At 40.0% G+C, this 23,585-nt stretch overlaps 1 protein-coding gene across 2 annotated transcripts; it reads right to left on the bottom strand.

The window, feature by feature from the left end:
* Positions 1-5,439: 5,439 nt before the first annotated feature.
* Positions 5,440-22,917, bottom strand: LOC109407233 (protein smoothened). Of its 2 annotated transcripts, XM_029859386.2 has the most exons (5): positions 22,334-22,917; positions 21,560-21,901; positions 9,306-9,983; positions 9,028-9,241; positions 5,440-8,961 (listed from the first exon to the last, which is right to left on the bottom strand). In XM_029859386.2, exons 3-5 carry the CDS (start codon positions 9,970-9,972, stop codon positions 6,642-6,644), a joined length of 3,201 nt encoding a protein of 1,066 aa, XP_029715246.1. In that variant the 5' UTR covers positions 9,973-9,983; positions 21,560-21,901; positions 22,334-22,917; the 3' UTR covers positions 5,440-6,641. The 2 variants fall into 2 exon arrangements, with proteins under 2 accessions (XP_029715246.1, XP_019535772.1); XM_019680227.3 differs by having other exon boundaries at positions 21,560-22,917.
* Between the last annotated feature and the right edge of the window lie 668 nt (positions 22,918-23,585).

Below are 23,585 nucleotides of genomic sequence, written 5' to 3' on the forward strand. Positions count from 1 at the left end.
CTCCGCCATCTTCCACCGAACAGCTCCGTGATCAACCGCATCCGGAATTGCAGTCACAGCTCTCTTATGTATGTTAGAACCTCCATTGCAACCGTAGTGGTAAATAGTTATGAACCGAGTTCAAATGGGATTTCATAAAATGGCGATCTAGCATAATGTAATATCAGCCTTCTATACTATGCGCTACGATGGCCCCCATGTCATCCTTGATGGTTTGCAGACATCGCCAATGGGAGATGGAGACTACCGTATTACCCCGTTAATACGACACCGACTGTTGTCGAATAACCGGGGTAAACTTTTAATTCGACAAACTGGTCACCCTACACCATCATGCTCATTGAAACTTGGCAACTCTATTTTTGTTTTTGTTTTGATTTCCGGATTTGTTATGAAACATAATTTCAACAGATATTGCGGTGGTGCGAATGAAAAGCTCGTTCTTTCTACGATTGTAGCCATCCTCAGTTCATTCCGGTTGATCTTCAGGCGGTTTGAGTGTCGAGTAGCACCAACTCAGAACTTCCGGAATTAGCGGCTGCAAGAGGAGCTGCTGCGGGTGCGAGTATAAGCGCAACATCAAACTGTTTTGCATTTACAGTGACATCGCTGTGACATCTGAACACTTTTTAATTCGACATGTGTCGAATAAGCGGGGTACGAATTAAAAAGTGTCGTATTAAAACGTGTCGAACCAACGGGGTAAGACGGTAGCTACTTCTCAACGGTTTCGCTGAACCTGAACTCGTTGGATTACTTAGATTGCGTTTCTTCATAAGGCGTCGGACCTTTGCCGATTTTTGTGGAACATGTTCGCATAAATTGACTGGCTGGGTGGACTGATTTGTATATACAGAGAGATCAGGTTCAAACCCTGGCCCATTCCTTTCCTCCTACTTTAAATGTTTCTAAACACTTTCTCCCTTTTCTCTGCATGTACGCCAGAATAAAACATTTTTTAAAAAGTCGTTTCTCCTGCTTACAATTTTACAACGCAGTATGGTAAATCTATCCCATAAAGCCTACAAAATAGTAACCCGTGAACTGTGCCGCATAATCTTTACAATATGTAATATCGAACACAGTCTATTATCTTACCCACGCCATCTACCAAACGGTATCCACGCACCAACGTGAACCTCAGCCAAACAACTAATTCCCAAACACACCGACAGCCGCATGAACTTGCGCAGACGCAGTGCTGCCGCGGGAGAATGATAATGTGATGATCATTTCCTCGCTTTGACCTGGAATCTGACGCGGCAGGTGCCATATTCACATAAAAATAGAATAGAAACGCTTATACACTGAAGATGCCTGTGGACTTCTGTGGCTAATATATTCTAATGTAAAGATTAAATTTAAGAAATAATTGAATCTCCTCAAAGTAACATATTTAGGTCAAGTGGATACGAGAAGGTTATACAACGGTTCGCAAAACCTCTTAAAATAAAAAAGGTCATCAAATTGCTGCAGCTGGGCATTCCGATAAATGCTAATGAACCCTTACGGAAACATATGAGTGACCTCGAGAACTCTTACAGGGATAACGATATACTTTCGTTTCGTTGAGGGATTTTCTCGAAATTTATCCATAACTTCTTCCAAAATTTTATATAAGAATGTGACTTTTTCCGACATACTAATCCTTCTTGTATTCCTGTGGTTAAATCATATTCTTGTTTATCGACCGTATTCTATTATTAACTTGATGATTTTGTGGCTATATCGGTCTCTTTCTACTCATAGTGTAAGGGAGTAGAGATCAAAGCCAAGCCGATCTGTTTAAAAGCACAGGTCGCACGGCAGAAGTTTCACGCATTCGATGTATTCGTTCAATACATGGCCTACTTGCCTAATTTCACCTTCTATAAATTTTCACACTTGTTCGCTACCTAGCGAATTCTATCATATCTATCATTTCATTATCCACTTTGATCTCTACTCCCTTATACTATGAGTAGAAAGAGACCGATATAGCCACAAAATCATCAAGTTCCTGTGGTTAAATATTGAAAAAAATCGCCGATTTTATACCACATACCCCTCGAGATTCAAGCAGGAAGTCCTACCAGAACTTTCAGCGAAATTCCTTTTAAAATTTCTCTCTGAAATCTTGTAATTGTCCTGAAAATTTCCTTCGAATTTTTTTCTGAAGGAATTGATCACTGTGATTTTTCCCGAATGTTTGCCTAGAGGGTTTCGCAGAGTTTTTCCGGGATTTCCACCGCTAGAATTTGTCCCAGGGTTTCTCTAGGAGTTTCTCCCATGATTCCTAGCAGGAGCTTCTTTCTAGACTTCGTTGATTTTTTCAGAAACTTCACACGATGGTCACTGTACGAAGGATGGTCACGCAGTTTGTTTTGGAATATTTGTTGGAGTGGAGTCTCCGGGATTTGCATTGTTTTACAGGAGGTGCTTTGAAATTTCTGCAGATATTTATCGTGATTTTTATCCCGGAGTTTCTTTTTGAAACCATTCCAAATTTTTTCCGGAAGTTTTCCCAGATTTTCTTTGAGGATTTCTCCTTGAGGTTCATTTGGAAGTTTTGCCAAATTTTATCTCGGGACTTGATTCATGTGTTTTCCCGGAAATGCTCCCCGAATTCAAGTTTTTGGAGGAGTTTTTCCGCAATTCTTTTGAATGCTCAACCCAGTGCCAGTATTTATCAACTCAAGAAATTTCTCTCGGAATTTCTTTTATATATGCTCGGAATGTGCCAGAAATTTTCCTGGGGTTTTCCTCGGAGCTTTTCTCAGAGGTGCATCCGTGATTTATTCCAGAGTTCTTCTCGGGATTACTGCAGTAGTTAATTTTTGCATTTCGTCTGGGATTCTTCCTGGGATCTCTGCATGAAGTTTTTCTGGAGTTCCTTTTGAACCTTTTTGAGGATTTGTTCTGGGAGCTATATAGCTATGGGGCTGTCCATTAACTACGTAAGGGTTAATGGGGTGAGGGGGGGGGGGGGGTTTGAGAAATCTTACATTCCATACAAAAATATTATGGGTCTCATACAAAAAACCTTACAAGGGGGGAGAGGGGTGTCAAAAACACGTGAAATTTCCCTTACGTAATAAATGGACAGCCCCTATACAGCGATATAGATATCTTTGAGGTTTTTCGGTAATTCTTTTAGTTTTCGTTCCAGATTTTCAGAAGAAGTTTCTTCTGGAGCAACTAGATATTTTTGATAGATTTCTCCTAGAATTTTTCATAGGGTTTCTGCAGAAGTTTGTATCGAACTTTTGGGTTTTTCTTTAATTTTTTTCACGAAATTTTTGCCGAAGCTGTTCTAGGATTTTCGCGGGGTTTCTTCTGGGAATACTCTTAGAGAATCTCTGAGACACTTGTTTGGGTTCCTCCCAGGGTTTCTCTATAGGAATTGAGGTTTCCAAGAGTTCATGTCGAAACTTTCGCAGATTGATCCCGAGATTTCTCCCTGTGTTTCCCCTTCAAATCATTCTAGATTTTTTTCCGAAAGTTGTTCAAAAATTGCTTTGGAGTTGTCTTTTAGTCTAAGCACAGTCTGTGGTCTAAGGATTTCTTTGGGATTTGATTCAGAGGTTTTCCTAAAAATTCTCCCAGAGACTCTCAGTGTTTTTCTGCGATTCTTTCGAATGTTCATCACTGAAGGAATTCCTCCTGGAATTTCTTGTACAGTTTCTACCTGTCCAAGAAGATTTCTCAGCTTGTGCCAGAAATTAATTGGGGGCTTCCATAGAAGCTTCTCTTAGAGTACCATCCAGGGCATAGGCGCCAACTTGGGGGGGGGGGGGGTTCAAGCGCGGTTTTGCCCCCCCCCCCCTTCCAATTTTTGACGATTTTTCGATTTTCCCATACAAAAAAAAATCTGAAAAACCAGGCTTTGCCCCCCGATAATTTGACCAAGTTGGTGCGTCTGATCCAGGGTGTATACCAAAGCTCTCCTCGGGATTACTGTAGCATTTATTCGTATCATTTTTTTTCCATAGATTTGTCCTGGGTTTTCACCCAGAAGTTTTCCCGGAGTTCCTTTCGTAGTTTCTCAAAAGTTTTCGTAGAATCTATCTCTAAAGTTTTGCGATATTCCGTTTTGAATTTCTCTCATTTTTTTGCAGTAGTTGCTTCCGGAATATCATCTGAAGTTCCTCGAGGGATTTCTTACATATACTCTCGCTAGATTACTCCGCGAATTTGTCCCAGGATTTCTATGCAAGTTTCTTTCGAGACTTCAGGATTTTCCCGGAGTTTTTTTTTCGCAGAAGCTTTTCCGAAGCTTCTTCTGGGAACTGTTTCTTTCCTTGAATGACTCTCACAAGATTTCCGGAATCTCCTTCAGTGTGCCTGCCACGATTTCAGTGGGAAATCAACCCGAAAAAAATGCAGCAGTTCTTTCAAGATTTTTGCAGAGGTTAATCCCAAGAATTCTCTCGGAGTTACTCAAATCAGGATTACTTTTTAGATATTAGGTATTCCTAGAGATTATTTTTTGGATACCTGTCTAAACTTCTGTCGAGTTTTCATTTAGATGCTTTCTAAGAAATTCTGAGTTTTGTTCAAGATTCGAGTTCTCGTTGTTCTTTCAAATGTTCACCATACACTGCATTTTTGCTGAGAATTGAGTTTTTAAATTGCGAAAAATTTAATATTTTTTCAATTTTATAGATTTAGAAAATGATACATAAGTGACCCGATTTTGTCAGCCCCTTTTCGGAACACATTTTTTGCTCTCTTAAACAGTTTTTCAAATTTTTATTCCTTTATGTTCTGCGTCTCAGCTGTAGTTTGATGATAAATATTAATAAATTGCTTAAAATGTGACCGTAAGATAATGGGCGCAAAAAGTTTGTCGCAAAATGGAGCTGACAAAATCGGGTCCTTACTCTGTATTATCTTTACACCGTTAAAGAAACCAATTATCATATTTTCTATCGGTGTGACCGAGGTTGGAGAGCGGCAACTGCAAACCGAGTATTGTGATGTGATTTTTTTGATTATGTGGCTTCATGAAAAAGGATGTCATCATCTACTATTGAAAGAGCGAACGAATTACAGATAAAATCCGATTTTTATTCTATTCTACAGCAGGTTAGAACTCTACACACGTATAAACTATATCGTCGTTATTACAGTACCTATAAACATGCATTGTTCCGATATATGGGGCATTTAAATGCATTCAAGTTGCTTTGCTAAGCTTAAACAGCTCACATGGGTTGTGAAAAACATATATGCATATAAAAATATTATCGCACTTTCTATCATTTTTTTATTTTGTGATTCAATATAGCACAAAATAGAACCATTTTTGATTACCTTTATTACATATTCTTGTTCGAGTGTATAATTCGATTTGATTTTGTTTGCCCGGAGAGTTGCGTTGTATTCCGGTTCATTGTTTGCGTTAAAATCAGTCTTAACTTTTGTTTTTATTGTTTAATGTTTGAAGATTGTCTCCAGTTTTTCTATTGTGCCCTGATTCGATGAACATCCTATCTTACATTTCCGGAGACAATTGGGATGATGGCGGAACACCATCATTCAACTATGTGTAAATGCTGCGCTCTTTGATTCGGTGTGTGACAGTGCTCTGTGTTTTTGATCATGCAAAAAAGGCACTGTTCTTTTTATGTTTCTTGTAAAAAAATGTGTTGCTACGAGAATCTCGTAGAGATTCTGGCAATTATAGCTAAACTATCTAGATGTAGGTAAATGCTTCCTAGCATTTCTAGTGTTAAATGCACTCCACTTGTAGATCTACATTCTAGTTTGTATACATATTAGTAAAAATGACACATTAATTAAGAGGACAGTATTCGATTACACAGGTCAACAAATTCGGGTCAGCTTTTGGACCCAGGAATCATTGTGGTTTTGTGATTTTTCATGTAGAATGGGGATCCGTGGTCTGTTTTTGCCGTCAGGTAAAACTTTTTAAATATTTCGCAATCATAAGTTGTGATCAAAATTGTAAAGGTATGGATACGCGTTTAGAGCTGCAACTTTCGAACTATTGTTTGCTTTCTCTGAACATCAAATGAAAGCTATTGAAAACACAGGAAATAATCTCTCAATTCATTCTCCGGTCGTCACGATTTAAAGCTTCTGAAGTTATTGACAAAAAAGACGTAACTATGCTGAAACTGTCTAACTTTACTGTTTTTACTCCGAAGATCTATCCAGTAATGCCAGCGAAGATTTCTCAGGGACTTCCGAGTTTTTATTTCAAGAATTTCTTAAATAATCTTTTCAGGAATTCCTCATAATGTTACAAGACAGATTCTTTGCCAGTAACCTCGAGGATTCTCCCAAGAACTTCTTCATGTTTTTTTTCCGAAGATTCATTTCAGAATTCTTTCCGAATTTCATTTTGAAACCAATTCCTTCTGAGATTCTGAAGTGGAAATCCATGTTTGCTCAACGAAATGTAGTTCCAGGCACCAAAAAATATGAAATTTTGTATGTATTTTGATTGTTTTTAGGTGGAGATTTTGATTATATGATAAGTTGGATGGATGCCCTTAAAGAAAGTACCATACATATTTTGATCTGATGCCAAAAAACGGACCACGGATCCTCATTGTAAAACGATTTCACCTTCCCGAATAGTTGTAAACCTGTCTTACATATGAGTATTCGAGGCGCACACGCGTAGATCACTATCACTTGGAGGGAAGTAGCAACTGTTTGAGTTTCTCCGCCTCGGTTAAGCTTACGTCGGCGATGTCTCGCTTGCGGGCCGGCGATTGCACGACCACGACTGGAGTTACCAGTTTGGGTCCCAGCAGTGAGTGATTTTCCGTGTAGATGTCTTCGTTTTCTTCATTTTTCAGCGCTTTCTCATTGAACTCGAACGAGGACATGGTTTGGGTGGCGATTTCGTAGGCGTTGGCTTGAATGCCTACATCACAACTACGCTTGGAATTGCGAGAGTTGGTTTTGGTCAGGGAAATTCCCGAGAAAGAACTGTTAACGTTCAGGGGCGACAGTTCCGAACAATAGGACGTAAAGGAAGAGTCATTGAAATCGGTAATGTTGTTCCGCTCGATGAGCTGAAGCTCCTTTTCGCGTTCCTTCTCTCGTTCCTTTTCCCGCTCTCTTTCCCTTTTCTTCTCCTTCTCCTTCTTTTCATTTCGCTGACTCTTTTGACTGGCTCGCGAATGTTTCTGAGACTTTCGTATCGTTCCTTGCCTGGATGATGACTTCTTGCTGCGTACACTCTTGGAACTGTTCTTGCTTCCTCGTCCTCCTTCTTTACTGCTCTTCATGCCATCTTTCATCTGAGTGAAATCATCTCGGGTGGGTGGCTTCAAGTTCACGTTTTCGTCGTCATCACTGGAATGGTATTCTTCAATCTGGCAGCCGGCGTTATGGGAATCGACTCGACTAGAAGTTCCTGCTGTTGCTCCGATGTGCTTCAGAATCACATCGAATTTAGAGTCTTGGACCTTGAACGACGCATTGGAAACGTTGTCGTCTTCTGAGGTCGTCAGGCCAGGTTGATGCAAGAATGGAAGCAACAGTTTTCCATTGGAAATGAAGTCATTGAGCTGGTCAGCATCCATTCCACCGATTCCTGTCCTCCGTTGCATGTTATTTGCACCGAAGAATTGACTGTTTCCGCTGGAGGTCTGCCGGCTTTTCTGAATCGCCGTTATAATTTGAGATTCTACCGAAGTGCTGCTCTCCTTCCGACTGTATCTTCTGCCAGACGTGAAATCGCGTCGCCTCTGCTGACGATTCTTGTGATGGTGCTTGCTGCTGCTTACTCCACTTCGACTCCTACTAGCGACTTTAGTCTTCATCTCAGCGATCTTAACCGAGACTTGCGAATCTATCGAGTTCCTCCTGGACTCCACCGAAACGTGGCGCACGCTGAAGCTTATCTCCGAGTCCACCGAATTCTTCCTCGGATCGTGGCTGGAGCTTGTGGCCGCCCCCGTCAGTGCATACCTCCTGTTCACAAACCTCGGGAGATTGTTGGCCCACGTTGAGCTGAAGTCATGGCTTCCGATGGCCGAATTGATATCGAACTTCAGCCCAACGGGGTCGGTGTGGGAGTTGTGGAAGGAAATCGACAGTCGTCCCTGGTTCTGAAACTCCTTCCGTTTGGCAAATGCCTGAGCAATAACCTTATGCTTCTGCAGCTTCACGGGTTCCTCGACGTCTGGTCGGAAGCGCCTCCGAAAATAACGACCCCACGTTTCCAAGGTGGAGTTGGTCCAGACCCACGATGACATCACAATTCCGGAAGCGAATAAGCAAATCAAGTGGATTTGAAGAACTGCCACCGACGGACGACTGTGTAGCTTACAAACGCTCGTCACATCCGTATAAGTGGACGATATTTGGCAAATGATATAGTTCTTCAGCGCAAGTGTCCAACTTTCAGTGTTTTTAAACTCATGGATATGGCAGAAAATAGTCGCAACTATGAAAATGAATGTGAACATTGTGCAGACTCCCATTCGAACGATTGTCTGTCTGATCTTCTTGCTCGCACGAGCTGAAAGTATTTCCTTACTCGATATCTTAAGCTTAATGAGCGTCAGCAACCCTCTCCCCAGAAAGTAACCCCCAATGAACAATACGCATACCACCGGACCCAACAGGAATCCCGCCCTGATCGGATGATTCAAGTACCCCACGAAGCATATCCCTACCGTACTGTTACCATCTATCTCACTCAGCGCCATGATTGTTATCGTCAGCACCAGAGGAAGCGACCACGCGATCAAGTGAAAGTACGATCCCTTTTTATCAATCCGATCCTGAATTTTCCCGATCGCCTTGAAACTCATGTGCCACACGTAGGTAAAAATTACGAACCAAACCATGGCCGCAATCAGGAAGTAATACACCAAGATGAACACCACAATACACGACAGATTCTCACCGGCACTGGGCTCCGAGATGCGCAGTGTCCCATCCTTCCGGCAGACGATGTCCTCCCGGCCACCGGGCGTAAATTGAGCAAGCCAACTGGAGATCACACAAGGACAAATCGCATCAGAAACACTGACCAATACATAATAAATCGCAACTTACCCCAAGCAGGACACCATGAAGCAAAAGTTGATGTAGAAAATCACCAGCGCCGGGTACTTGTTCGCGTTGTGCCAATCGATCGCAAACGTGGCGATCGTGAACAGGTTGAACGTCAAACACACGCCGGCACCCCACGCAATCAGCTTATGGATCTGTCGGTGTTCGTGGTCAGTGTACAGCGGATCCTTGCACTGCAGGCCACATCCGTCGATGTCTGAAAATCATAACCAATCAAATAATATCAAATAACGTTCAACCATATTTCACAGCACACCCACCTTTATAATAATTCGCCGGAGATTCTGCCCCAACCAGCGGCTTCAGGCACTGCCCGGTGGCGTTGAACTTCATCTCCTCGCGGACGTCGTTGTTGCACTTCGAGGGATACAGCGTTTCGTTGCACTTGAGAAACTCCGGAAAGTAGCTGGTGTTGTACAGTATCCGGCACGGTTCCAGCGTGATCTTGCACATCTCCAGCGACGGCAGGTAGACCATATCGCGCCCGTTGATCTTCTCGCACTTGGGTGTGAACACGGCACACAAAAACGGCTGAATAACGGCCCAGCACTTCGGCACGTGGCGGAGGGCATTGTACTGGTACAGTTTGTCGTGGGTTTGCTCCTGGCTGAAGGAATCGGTGAGATCGAGACTGATGGAGGAGTACGGCAGCGGTGAACCGAGACAGGACTTGTGCCGGATGGGTTCGCACTTGGCTGGCCTCACACAGTAGATGTAACGCATCTCGCGTCCATCGAACCAGGTTTTGTCATCCTTGCCTTTTTTGCCGTGCATGCGGAAATTTCGGGTTCCATTGATGGACTCGAGTCGGGGTGAAGAGTCCACGGGGGTAATGAGATTCGAGGACGGGGTGAATTCTTTCGCGTAAGCTACGATTCCGAGCAGAACCAGTAGGGTCACCGTAGAGAACAGTGAGTGGGTGCCCATTTTGAAGTGTGCTGGAATGAGGAAAGTAAGATTATGGTTGAATATCATTACTGTTTGCATACGAGGCGTGGACGTTAAAGCAGGTAGACCGAAAAGCTTTCGGAAAATACTTCAGATTTCAGTGGTCAGACACGTAGTGCGAATGTCGAAAGAAATAATAGCGAAAATAATATTCCGCTGGGAACCAGTTGGAGGTTGTCGAGCAGAAGTGGAAGACAGGCGAACGCGCTGGTTACACGGGATTGAAGAAGATCTATGTTTGAGGAAACTGGAGAAACGTCGCCCAGAAGACCGACACAGATGGTGCTCTACTGATCGGCGTTACAGTAAAGTTACTTTGTAGCCAACAACAAAATATTAGGATGGGAGCGGACCTGGTATGATGGTTAGAACACTTGACTATCACGCCGAGGACCTGGGATCGAATTCCACATTCCCAACAAACTCACACAAAATGTGGGTTGTTCCTTCGGAAGAGAAGTAAAACGTGGGTCCCGAGATGAACTAGCCTAGGGCTAAAAATCTCGTTAATACAGATAAAAAAAAATGTAGACATCATTACTGCTGTTTTTATTGTCTGAAAATTGACCCCAAAGTTATTGTTATCTCTATAGATCAGTATCGGCTGGGAATGCGATTACTGAGCTCTTAGGAAGTAGCAACCCAATGAAGTAGAGTTACAGGGGCGCAGATAAACGCGTACCAGTAGTTGTCTCTTTTGTTCTGCCGGTGATCTTATGCAACTCAAATAGTGACGACACTGTAAGGAGATGATGAAGGACTGAGAAATTCAGAATGGCAATAAATAAGCAGGCGGGTAAAAACAAGTCGCTCAAGAATTGACGTCAGTTATTGGTCTAAGTTTGGTTCGCACAGACGCTTATCGAAAGGCGTCTTCAGGTGAAAAATTACGTTTCCTTGAAGGATCATTTCATTGTAATTTCATCAAATTACTACAATGGCGTAGTTGGTAGGTAAAGAAAATCCGAAAGTGAATTAAATCTAACTTTATAAGGCTTCTGATGGACAAAGGCAGATAGCCATTTTAAATTAAAATATTAGTAGTCTCCGACGGAAATGGGCGGAGATGAAAAAAAAACATGGCTTCTGATGGACAAAGACAGATAGTCATTGAAAATTGAAATAAAAGTAGTCTCCGATGGAAATAGGCGGAGATGAAAGTCATTGGTTTCTGATGGAAAAGGGCAGAAAACCAGAATAACGCGTTTCACTGACAGGCAAAACTTCAATGAGTTGACATTTGCAGTTTTTAAAAAATTGCTTTGATTGGACACTGAAGGAAAAGCGACATATGAATCAAATTGAAAACATAGTGTTTTTTTAAAGTGTATGACTATTGGGCAATATAAATGTAGTTGTTTAATATAGATATTGTTGCGTAATTTGCGTTTATAACTAATAGCTTTAGTAATGTCAACAGAATAAAAAATAAATAGAATAATAAAATGAACTAAGTAATGTTAAATTTAAAGGATGAATTAGGCTAGCAGGTTTACAGATGTATTACTTTCAGTGGTTTTGCTGACGCGTTGCTTTGCGTCGTTTCTCATTGGCAGTGTTGTGTAGAATACGTACCGTTGCTTGGATACGAGTATGTTGACACAGTTTGTTGAAAAAAAAAAAATAACTAGACAAATCGTTCATTTTTCGAAATCTGCATCGAGATCTTTCAACGTTTGCAATTATGGGAATAAGAAAATTGAAAAGAATTACCAACAACTGAACGCATCCAAAAAAACCTGTTGGAGCTGGCGAGAAATTGGCTTCAAGGAAAAAAAAGCTATAAGCTAGGCGAGAAGCTTCCATCGTGAAGAACAATTGTGTGAGAGCGAAACGACGAAAGAAATGGAAAACGAAAATCGCGGTTCACCATCATCGGTATAGGAATTTGAAGAACATTTCCCGCAAGCTCAGTCCAGGGGAGTTCGCACCGTTAGGCCGGCTACTACAAGAATCGTTGATGATGGGTTGCCTGAGCATAGTCTGAGTGAACCTCATCAGCACTACCGATGAGCGAACGAAGATGGGGATTTTGAAAATCAAGGCTGGATCAAGACTGCTGGAGATCTTCTATGGTACTGTTTCGGAACCGTGCATAGCAGATGAAAAGGCATCGCTCGTCTGGACAATTATGAACCTACGTCTTGACGAACCAAGATGATCAACTAGTGAATTAAAGAAACCTTCTAAATTCAAAGTCATGCTGCTTTATACAATATTTGGCTAGTTATGTTCAATAAATAACGATTGCATGTATGTAGTAAAAATAAAATAGTAAAGCAAATTATGAAAAAAAAATATGACAAATTATCGTTGCCTGAGACTTTGGATACATTTTCAAAGAGTGGGGCTAACGGATAATGTAAGGAGATGATGAAGGACTGAGAAATTCAGAATGGCAATAAATAAGCAGGCGGGTAAAAACAAGTCGTTCAAGAATTGACGTCAGTTATTGGTCTAAGTTTGGTTCGCACAGACGCTTATCGAAAGGCGTCTTCAGGTGAAAAATTACTACAGACACTATTTGAGTTGCATATATGTGTATCGTGTATCGATAGCGACAGAAATTCTGGAGCGAAAGTGGAAATGAGTCGGCCACACTCTACGCAGGAACTGAAACGAAATCTGCAAGCAAGCGTTAGATTGGAACCCAGCAGGACATCGCAGCAGAGGCTCATGGCGGCGCAGCCTCGACAACAAAATAAAACAAGTCGACAAATATTTGACCTGGTTTTTGACCACAGGTCCAGGAGATCACAGTGGGAAAAATAGGCCAAAAATCGCAACTTTTAGAAGCCGCTGGTTTGGAAAGGCATCAAAGACCTATTTATGTGTGAAAAAATGACAATGGTGACAATCGAAAGGTGGCGTTTTCGTCTTGTGCAGACGATGGGAAATTTCCCATTTTACCCCATTTTCCCCTTTTTTTGCACTATAACAAAGAAGTGAAGACAAACCTCGGCCGCCGATATATATTCCAGAAAAATGTTAAAATACTATGGCATAGGTTGTTCTCGATTGAAGTTGAACATTGTCGTGTTGTCTAGACTCTGCCCCATTTTGCCCCATATCAATTATGAAAAACACTGATGTTTGTATAGATTTTCGCGCACTCTTCTATGTTTCCATGATAATCATCGACATCATGATACAAAAACTGTTAAAAAAAGAGATAGAGTTGATTTCCACCATGAATGTGGCACGGAATGTGGCCTATTTTGCTCCAACTCACCCTAATTTACATGTTTCAGTGCCAAATTTGACCAAAAAGCATTTGAAGATCTCCACTAAAGATCTACGTCAATAAAAAACGTTCAATATTTGAACAAAGATAATTCACAACGATGGTGGAACATTTTCATGTAGTCCATATCACGATAATTATTACTTTATTTTGGGCCATGATCTCGAGGCCAACTATAGCCACAGAATCAGCATATTCATGCGGCAAGGATATGCCAGCAACTTCCCGCCTTATCTACAACAGCATTTGATAAAGGGACGGCAGGAACGTGCTCGTAGCTTCGTGATCCCTCACCATACTACATCGAAGAGGAAAAGTATCATGATTGCAGGAGCAATCAACTGGAACCAACTTCCCTTGGCAACCAGGCAGCTACCAACTATTAATGCGTTTAAGTCAGCTCTTTCAGCACGACGATGATGCATCTTACTGGATAGTCAATCTTGCTTACCTCCTTAGCAATAGTTAATATTTTTCGAAATGTTTGTAAAATACTAAACAGTAATTTCCTTGACCTGATTAATGGTTATACCGCCAGGCTTACGTTTATGATAATAAATTACAATTACAATTACAATAATGTCCCATTTTGCACCTATTTAAAAATCGTGAAAAACTAGTTTTTTTATAAGTTTTCAAGCTATTGTCGATGTTTCCACGAAATTCAAAGGAATCATTAATTAAATAGTTTTGAGAAATTAGACAACTTTGATTTGAACCCCTGACAGAGAACGACCTGTGACCTATTTAATTTTAAAAAAGATTTCAAAAAGTTACAACAGTATGTGTAAACTCTGCTAAAAATAAAGTACACATTGATAATTTTTAATACAAAATAATCAATTTTGGAGAGCTGTATATTGGCTTCAAGAGCACCGATTACTCTGAAATTTTAAGTGCAGCTTGTAGAGAATAGAAGAGGTACTGAAACAGCTCAGAATTACTTCCGAGTTTCGGTTACACAGCGCAACATTTTTTTGTCTCAAGAGCAAACTTATGTGTCTCTGACCGATTTTGGGCCGCTAATTCCGAATCCGGGCTCAGATTTGCTCCAGCACGTCACAATTTTGAGCTATACCTCAATTTATAGGGCAAAATATGCGATTTTGGGCTTTTTTGACTGCCAGCCATTAAGCATGGAAATATTTTTTTCAAACAACCAAAAGGTAAATTGGTCAATTAACATCTAAATTAACGACTCATGCAAAATATTTTGTTTTACCAAATCAAATTTGATAGTTTTAAGCAAGTTATGTTAGGTACGATATTTCCCATACAAGTCACCCTCCAAAAGTTGCATGCAAGTTTGCTTACTTACATAAAATGCTTAAATCTATCAAATTTAATTTAGTAAAACAAAATATTTTGCATGAGTTGTTAATTTAGATGTTAATTGACCAATTTACCTTTTGATTGTTTAAAAAAAATATTTCCATGCTTAATGGTCGGCGGTCAAAAAAGCCCAAAATAGCATATTTTGCCCTATAAATTGGGGTATTGCTCAAAATTGTGACGTGCTGGAGCAAATCTGAGCCCGGATTCGGATTCAGCGGCCCAAAATCTGTCAGAGACACATAAGTTTGCTCTTGAGACAGACCAAAAGTTATATTTTGTTACGCTGTGTTATAATTTCAGGATGATTGGTGTACCAGAACTTGAGATACAAGTCTCCAAATATGACCATTTTGTATGAAAAATGGCCGGTGTGTATTTTATTTATGGTGAATATATAACGAAGCCACACCTCAAATTTTCAAGAGCACAAATCTGAGGAACCAAAAGACGGATTGCGCTGAAAAGTTGATCGATTGGTGACCCGCTGGTGGTAACCAATCGATCAACTTTTCAGCGCAATCCTTCTTTTGGTTCCTCAGATTTGTGCTCTTGAAAATTTGAGGTGTGGCTTTGTTATATATTCACCTTATACCAGTACTGCATTTATGATCAAAAAATTGCACTCATTTTGGATTGTAATTAGTGTAACATGTTTTGCACTTTCAAAAATGTATGTGTTAGTGATTTCTGATGAGAATGTCCATCCACTAAATGATTTCAACGGAAAAAAAAAACAAAAAATATAATAGCAGTTTTGCCACTCAAAATAAAAGATAACATCAATTTAAGAAACTGTAAACTTCTAAAAAACCCCTGAGAAAATTCCTGTAGGGATTTCTTAAGAAATTCTAGAAATTATTTCCGAAGAAAAACAACAAAACAGTTTTGAAGAAATTCCAGCAGGTATCTGAAGAAATATTTAAAACATTTATTGTAAAATTCCAATAACGCATCATCGGAAAAAAACAGAAAGAGAAATTAAAAAAAAAAAATCTTGTGTATGTCTAGTAAGACTACTATAGAAATCCTAGTGGGTGCTACTTATAGATAGAATTCCTGAAAGAATATCTGAAGAACCCTGAAGAAAACCTCTGGTGGAATTCTTAGAAGAATTTCTATAGAAGTTTAGTACAGCGTTTCTCAAACTATGGGTCGCGACCCACTGGTGGGTCGCGGGCTGATTTTTAGTGGGTCGCGAAGGTTTAGGCGTTATTGTAATAAATATCTTTCTTAACTTCTTTAACTTATGTCGAAGAAATTTACAAAAACTCTCTTTAAAAATCGATAGAAAGTTTTGTGGAAACAAGGTTCCACTTTAATTTTTTACAAACTTCTGTATTAAGAGTCACAGTCGAAGCAAATCGAGTATTGAAACTATTCTGTATTCTAAAATCTGTTTTTAACTATGACATTCATTATAAGAAGGTCTAAAATTCTGGGAATGTATGAGAATTCTCCAAATTTACTGTTCTTGAAGGATAAGTTCAAGTTAGATTGGTGCTTGTAGTTTACATTTAAGAGTAGTTTTTTTTTTATTAAAAATTTCAGTAGTTAGAATTACAAAAAGTCGGGATATCAAAAATCGAAACCAAACCATTGACTTCTTGGTTATGTCGACGAAACATATGTATATTTATAAAGGCTTCGATAAAGCTTACCTACAAAAAATAGCTGAAATCGAAAGAAACCAACCAACCATAGCGATAAAATGTAATTAGTCCCAATTTTCTAAAATAACTTTTTTGTGGAAAAACTTGATGGGTCGCCAAATTCTATTACAATCCAAAGTGGGTCGCAGTCTAGAAAAGTTTGAGAACCCCTGGTTTAGTACATTCCTACAAGAAGAATTCCTTACTGAATTCCCGGAGGAATGAAGAATCTTTGTATGGAGGAGTTCGTAGAGGAATACCTGATTCCTGAAGGAATATCTGGACGAATTTCTGAAGAAACGATTTTAGTCAGTTAGTATTGAAATTTCTGAATAAGTTATTTGAACTATTATGCATAAATTCCTGTAAGAACTTCTAACTCAGTCAATGATTTTTTTTGTGGAATCCTTTTGAAGGAGTTTTTTTCCAGAAGGAATCTGTGGAAGATTTTCTGTGAGAGTTCCTGGAAGAAGTCCTCATGAAACTCATGGAACCCCAAGCAGCACACATGTCACAAAGGAGTGTACGCAGCTTAATTTTTTGTTTGTGCATGAGTCATTTTCATGTCATTCTGTCTCCGGGTTAGAATTACATTAATGTATTATGTTTCCAGTTCAAAACCGAATTAGCGACATTTTTTCTTTGACTTCCGCTGCTCTTGCCTTGCGTTAAACACAATGTCGGAAGTGGGGCGCTGTATAGAGCACCAGGTGCACAATACAGCGCCCCACTTCCGACATTGTGTTTAACGCAAAACAAAAGCAGCGGAAGTCAAATAAAAAATGTCGCTAATTCGGTTTTGAACTGGAAACATAATAGTACAACCAAAAACCTGCGCTGTCAACACTCGTTTGTGACGTGTGTGCCGCTTAGGAACAATTCTGGGAGGCATCAAAGAAATATTTCAGAAATCTTAGAGAAATTTCTGTATGCATTATGAATGATTGATTTTAAGGCTACACCTTTACAGATATGTAGATTAGCAACAATTACCTGCATGTTCTTCATGCTCAAATTAATATGCACCGAAACAAGAAAATTGGGGTGAATTTAAGACAATATACGTCACATTCCGTGCTCTGCTATGCTACCGTGAATGGCATATCAGTCCCATCTTTGCTAGATTTCCTATGCAAATGGGACAGATATGCGATTCACGGCAGTATGGTGAAAATCAGCTCTATCTTGTTTCTTAAGAGTCAAGTTTACTATAATTTAAATGCAAACATCAAAAACACTTTGAAACTATTTTTAATACCTAAGGAATTCAGGGCAAATTGGGACATTATCGTGATATGGCCAGCATGTGAATATATCACCCTCATTGTGGATCATTTTTATTAAAATATTTACATGGATGCGTCAAAAACATCTTGAAAACCCATGGAAAAGCAAATGTTTCATGGTATTCAAGGAAAAAATAGATATTGTCGTGGAATAGGCAACATGAAAATGTTCCATCCTCATTGTGAATTATCTTTGCTAAACATGTTTGCTAAAAACGAATGTAAATCATCAGCGGAGATCTCCATATGCTTTTTAGTCTGAAACATGGAAATTAGGGTGAATTGGGGCAACATAGGGTATATCTCATGCTTTCCTATGGTGCTAACCAACTTTATCTCGTTTCGTAAGAGTATTTGCATCATTGCTATAATTTGCATGAAGACTTCGAAAAAATCTTGAAAACAAATAAAAAACTAATATTATTCATTTTTTAAGTAATATGGGGCAAAATGGCACACTATTGTGATCTGGTCAACATGAAAATTTTTTTTTGTTATGTTTTGCATTGAAATGGCGCAACAAAGAGGACAATGGGGCAAAATGGGACATTTCCCGTCGTCTGCAAAAGACGAGACCACCACCATTCGATTATCACCATTATCATTTTTACATAGAAATAGGTCTTTGATGCCTTTCCAAACCAGCGGCTTCTAAGAGTTGCGATTTTGGGTCCATTTTTTTCCTTCCCACTGTGGCGATGGCGGGCAATCGTTCAGGATGGAAATCTTTCAATGCGGCCCTCTGCACCACCGTGGGTGCCCGGGACTGAAAGTAAGCAGTAATAAATATTTGGCATGAATCGTTCATTTATATCAACTAATTAACCCATTCATTGCTTTAAAAATCATTTGCATGGCTGTCAAAAATTGAGCTGTATTTGAAAATTGTTATCTTAGACTCGGCGGTACAAAATCTGCCGGAGACACATACGTTTCCTGTTGAGACAAAAAATGTCGCTGTGCTATCATATGTGAATAAATCCTATTTGTGCTTCTTACGGCATAAAAAGAGTAAAAATGCTGCTTGGATTCCTCCAGAAAACTCTTCAGGGATTCCAACACGATTTTCTTCGGAGATCCTCCTGAAATGTCTTCAAAGATACTTCTAAAATTCCTATCAGGGATTTCTCGGAAGTTTCATTGGAGATCTTTTCAGGAATTCCTTCAGAGGTGTCTCCAGTAGTTCCTTCAGAGAGTATTTCAAGAGCATTCAGGGATGTCTCCAGGAGATTCATCTGGGATACATCATGAAGTTCCTACAGGTCCTTCAAAAAAAAAGTCTAGGTCTAGTTCCTTCAGAGATTCCTTCTGTAGTTCCTTCAGGAATTTCTACAAAAGTTCCATCAGGGATTTCTCCGGAAGCTCATTTAGAGATTTCTCCGAGAGCTCCTTCAAAAATTCCTCTAGAATTCTAAAGGTCCTTCAGGTATCGCTCAGGTAGTTCCTTCAGATATTCTTCCACCCAGGAGAATTCAGGGATCCTCAGGGATTCCTTCAGGGATTACCTCACAGTAATTTCATCAGGAGTCTTCAAGGATTCCACCAGGAAATATTCCATAAATTTCATCTGGAATTCCTTCTGGGATTCCTCCTGAAGTTTCTTCGAAATGCCTCATGGATATTTGTCACAGATTTTTTCATGTATTTATACTTCATGAACTTCAGTGGGTCTCCAGATAGCCTAGTGGCTAAGGCTATGTATCGTCAATCCGGAGACATGTTTTAGGTTCGAGTCCCGTGGCGACCACAATTTTGTTAATTTGCTTCGAAAATTTTCTCATGAGAATTTGGTGAGTGAACGAAAAAGAATTATCCGCTGGTTGAAGTGATTTTCAGTTATCATTTGTCGTCACTTTCCAGAAAAGTAGAGGGAGCGAAAAGTTTTTCTCATGCAAAAAAGTGAAAATAAACTCTCCGCTGGCGTAAGAATAGCGTATTTCGTATCACTGTAACGAAAATTACGAACCAGGAGTGGATTTAGTACTTCCGTAGGGATTTTTTCACAGAAGGAGCTTTAGAAATTAGTCAGAGTTAATCCAGAAATTCCTTCTGAAGTTTCTTCCGCAGTTCCTGCAGAAGCTCCTTCTTAGATCAGTCCAGGAGTTCCTTAGATTCCTCCAGGAGTTTCTTCAGGGATTTCTCCAGGATTTCCTTCAGCGATTCTTATAGCAGGATCCGGGGAACTCAGGGATTACCTCGGAAGTTTCTTCAGGGATTTCTCCAGAAGTTCCTTTAGGGATTCCTCCAGTTTTTTTTTAGATTTTTTCAGGAGATTTCAGGGATGCCCCCAGGAGTTACATCAAGAATGGCTTCACATCTTTGAGGAATTGCAGGATTTCTTTAAGACTATAATCAGGCATATCTCCAGAATTTTCTTGAAGTATTTATCATGAAGTTCCTACAAGAAAAAATCCTTCAGGATTTCTTTCGGGAACTCCTCTTTCAGAGATTCTTCCAGGATATCGTTCGATGATCCTCCTCCAATTTCTTCGGAGATTTCTCCTGGAAATCCTTCGGAGTCCCTCCTCGCCTTCTTTTAAAGATTCTTGCTGGAATTTTTATGGGAATTGCTGCTGGAATTTCTTTAGAAATTTCTGCTGGATTTCTTACGAAGATTCTTGCTGGAATTCCTTCAAAAATTATTTCTAGAATTTCTTCGGCGATTTCTCATGGAAATCCTACAGGTATTCCTTTTGCAGTTCCTTCGGAGGTTTCTCCTGGATTTTTGGTAAGGATTCGTCCTAGAAATCCTTTGGGGATTCCACTTCGAATTCCTTTGGAGACTCCTGCTGTATTTCCTTCGGGGATTCCTAATGGTATTCTTTCAGGGATTCCTGCTGGAATTCTTTCGGGGATTCTTCCTGGAAATTCTTTCGAGGTTTCTCCTGGAATTCCTTTGCGAATTCCTCTTTGAATTTCTTTGGAAGTTCCTAGTGAAATTCTTCCAGGGATTCCTTCGGGGATTTTTTTTCTGGAAATCCTTCGGGATTCCACTTCGAATTCCTTTGGAGATCCCTGCTAGAATTCTTTCGAAGATTCTTTCTGGAAATCCTTTGAGAAATCCTCTTGGAAATCCATCGAGGATCTTGAAAATTCTTCGGGGACTCCTCCTGGATATCTCTCGATGATTCTTCCTACAATTCCTTCGGCGATTTCTCCTTAATTCCTTTGAGGATTTTTTCTGGGAAAACTTCTGAGATTTCTGCATTGATTCCTTTTTGGATTCTACTGGAATTCTTTTAAGCATTCCTGCTGATATTTTCTAAAGCATTCCTGCAGGAATTTTTTCGGTAATACTTCGGGGATTTCTCCTGAAATTGCTTCGTGGATTCTTACTGGAGATCCTTCGGGTTGATTGATTGATTTAGCTATATTATAGAGACTTTCAGCCCTTGGCTGGTGCGTCTTGAATCCTTCGGGGATTCTTTCTGGAATTCCTGCTGAAATTCCTTTTAAATTCCAATCAAGGATTTCTCTAGAAGATTCTGCAAGAATCTCACCAACAGATTCCCAGTCAAGGGCTGAAAGTCTCTCTAATAAAGACAAATCAATCAATCAACCAACAGATTCTTGGTCTACCAGGGATTCCTGCAGAAGTTCTTTCTGGTTTTCTTACAGCAGTCCCAGAGATTCCTCCACAAATTCTTTCAGGGATTCCTTCCGCAATTCCTCACGGAAGTCCTTTGGGAATGTCTCCTACAATTCTAAGCCTGAATGAGACGTTTTTATCAAATTTAGAATCTTTTGATAACTGTAATGAGCGTTCGGTTCACCATAGGTGGATTAAATCAGGTTTTTATGGGAAAGTTTACTATCATTTTCATCTAGGCTAATTGTTGAGGTCATTCAACTATTCCTTTGTTGAAATTCTTGACCTAATAAAAGCACAAAAAATAAAATAAAAATAGAAGTAAATCAGATAAATCTGATTCATCATTATTGACAAAAAAACAGAAACCACAGTTCCATGTGCATCAATGTAAAGCCCATGTAGAACAATCAAGAAATGAGCTCAAATAAAATAAGTTCGATATTGTTTTACATTTACTTACCATAAATGATCGCGATCTCTCCAGTTCTAATATTTCCTTCCAAAGTTTTATCGTTGACGACTTCCGAATGGTGCACTCAGGTCGGTAAGCACACTTGGAACATCCGAAGGCACACAGCAACACGTTCAACCTTTTCTTAAACTACACTTTTAATTTAAACCAACTCGCCTCCGTCCTCAAAACTGCAATCCAGCGCATTCACAAAGTGCATTGTAGTTTTGCTCTTTGACTTTCCGCAACTGTTTGTCTATAGCGAAGCAAATGGTGCTGCTGCTGCTCTGCTAATTCTATTACGCGACACGGCAACTACTATTTCCAACTGCACGACGAGCTCCTTTCTGCCTGATGTGCATATTAATTGACTAATTACTAATTGAATGAGCGATGCTCGGCTTCGTTGCTGTTTACTGTGCCCAGCTACGAGTGAGCATTATTGTTTAATTCGTGAACCGCGCACTGCCACTGCCAGCCATCCACCCACGCCAATTATAAGATATCTTGTTCGGATCAATCGACGGGGCTATGAAACAATAATAATTTACACTTTGGCACATTCTCGGCGGAAGTCGCTCTCGCCCTAGATGGCACATTCATTCACTGTCGCCTTCGGTAGAGGAAAATGGATGCATTGCATTGCTTGGAACTTGCAGGGATTCTTTCGAGATATCGACCATCACTTGCTTGACGTCTTGGAACTACGAATTCACTTTGATGCTTCCGTTCTACGTCACTTCTGGGGCATCCGGTATCTGAGTGCCAGAATCAGAAACTTACTCAAGGGATTTGTTAAAAATTCACTTTCCTTCCTTTAGCTTGCTCAATCGCTCGGAGAAGATTGCGCACACACATCAACTTAAAGGACCACCCAAGCCGAAGACGTAGAGCACTGGTTGGTGGGTTTCTTCATTCCGTCGTGTCCATTCCTTCGAAGGATAGCGTTCTTTTCTTGCAACAAGTCGGAGGAGCACAACAAACACGGCCCGATAAAAGAGAATGCGAAAGGAACATTTACGATATCTAAAACTACGTCGTCTGATGTTTAAAAATGCGAAGATGTGGATGAGCGAGGATTCGCGGCGACGGGACGGGACGAACGGATTTTTGACCTGCTGCGGATCGTTGTTTCTTCGCTTGTGGTTCGTTCTTGTTGCGCTGCGAGATCCACACGATCGCTGAACGAGTGCTGCATGCAGCAGATGCTTGTGTTTGTGTGCGGCTTGTTTGACGTTCCGTTGTGTTGTTTACTTTCGTTGATTTTGAAATCAACTAAAAACATGCAAGTGTGTGGGTGTGAAGCCAGGTGTGAATGAATGAAGCTTTTCAACGTGACCCAAAACGAGCAGAGGCGTATTCGAGCTTTTAGACTGGCCCAAATACAAAAATGTTGAAAAAGTCCACGGGGCACCCTTTAGAATCGTGCCTATATGGACGAGAATAGCAATCTCTTAAAATTTCAGCTCAATCAGTTTAAAACTGAGCTGGCGCAAATGAGTTGAGGGTTTATCCCATGTTTATCTTCCAGTCCAAATAAATATATGGGAAATTGGATGACCGCCAGTCTCTCATTCAGCATGCTGGTTTGAAAAGTTTGATTTTTGGCCTTGAAAAAAAAAAGTAGTTGATTACCCTAAGGAACAACTTTGTAGAAGACCATATAATAAAACCGCAGACAGACGTTGGAGCTAGAACAAATTTATTCAAATTTCCTATATAAATTTTCACTACACAGAAAAAAAACTGTTGTGTAATATTACATCTGAACTGCTGCAACCCGATCAATACGTCGGTTGCATGAATACCTATAGGTCTATAGACCATGCAAATGTTGGTGTTTCAGTCAGAAAGTTTCATATCAAATTTTTAAACTACTTTAAAGTGTCAAAATACATGTAGGGATCTGCAGGCTTATCTCAAAAACTTTATTTTGTAGGTTCCTTTAAAATTTAATATGTTTCTAATGGATATTAAAGTCTAAACATCAGCTATACAATTAAGTTGCTGTAAATCTAGTTTTTTGTAAGAATCT

This window comes from Aedes albopictus, chromosome 2, assembly GCF_035046485.1.
Source record: "Aedes albopictus strain Foshan chromosome 2, AalbF5, whole genome shotgun sequence".
Lineage (NCBI taxonomy): Eukaryota > Metazoa > Arthropoda > Insecta > Diptera > Culicidae > Aedes > Aedes albopictus.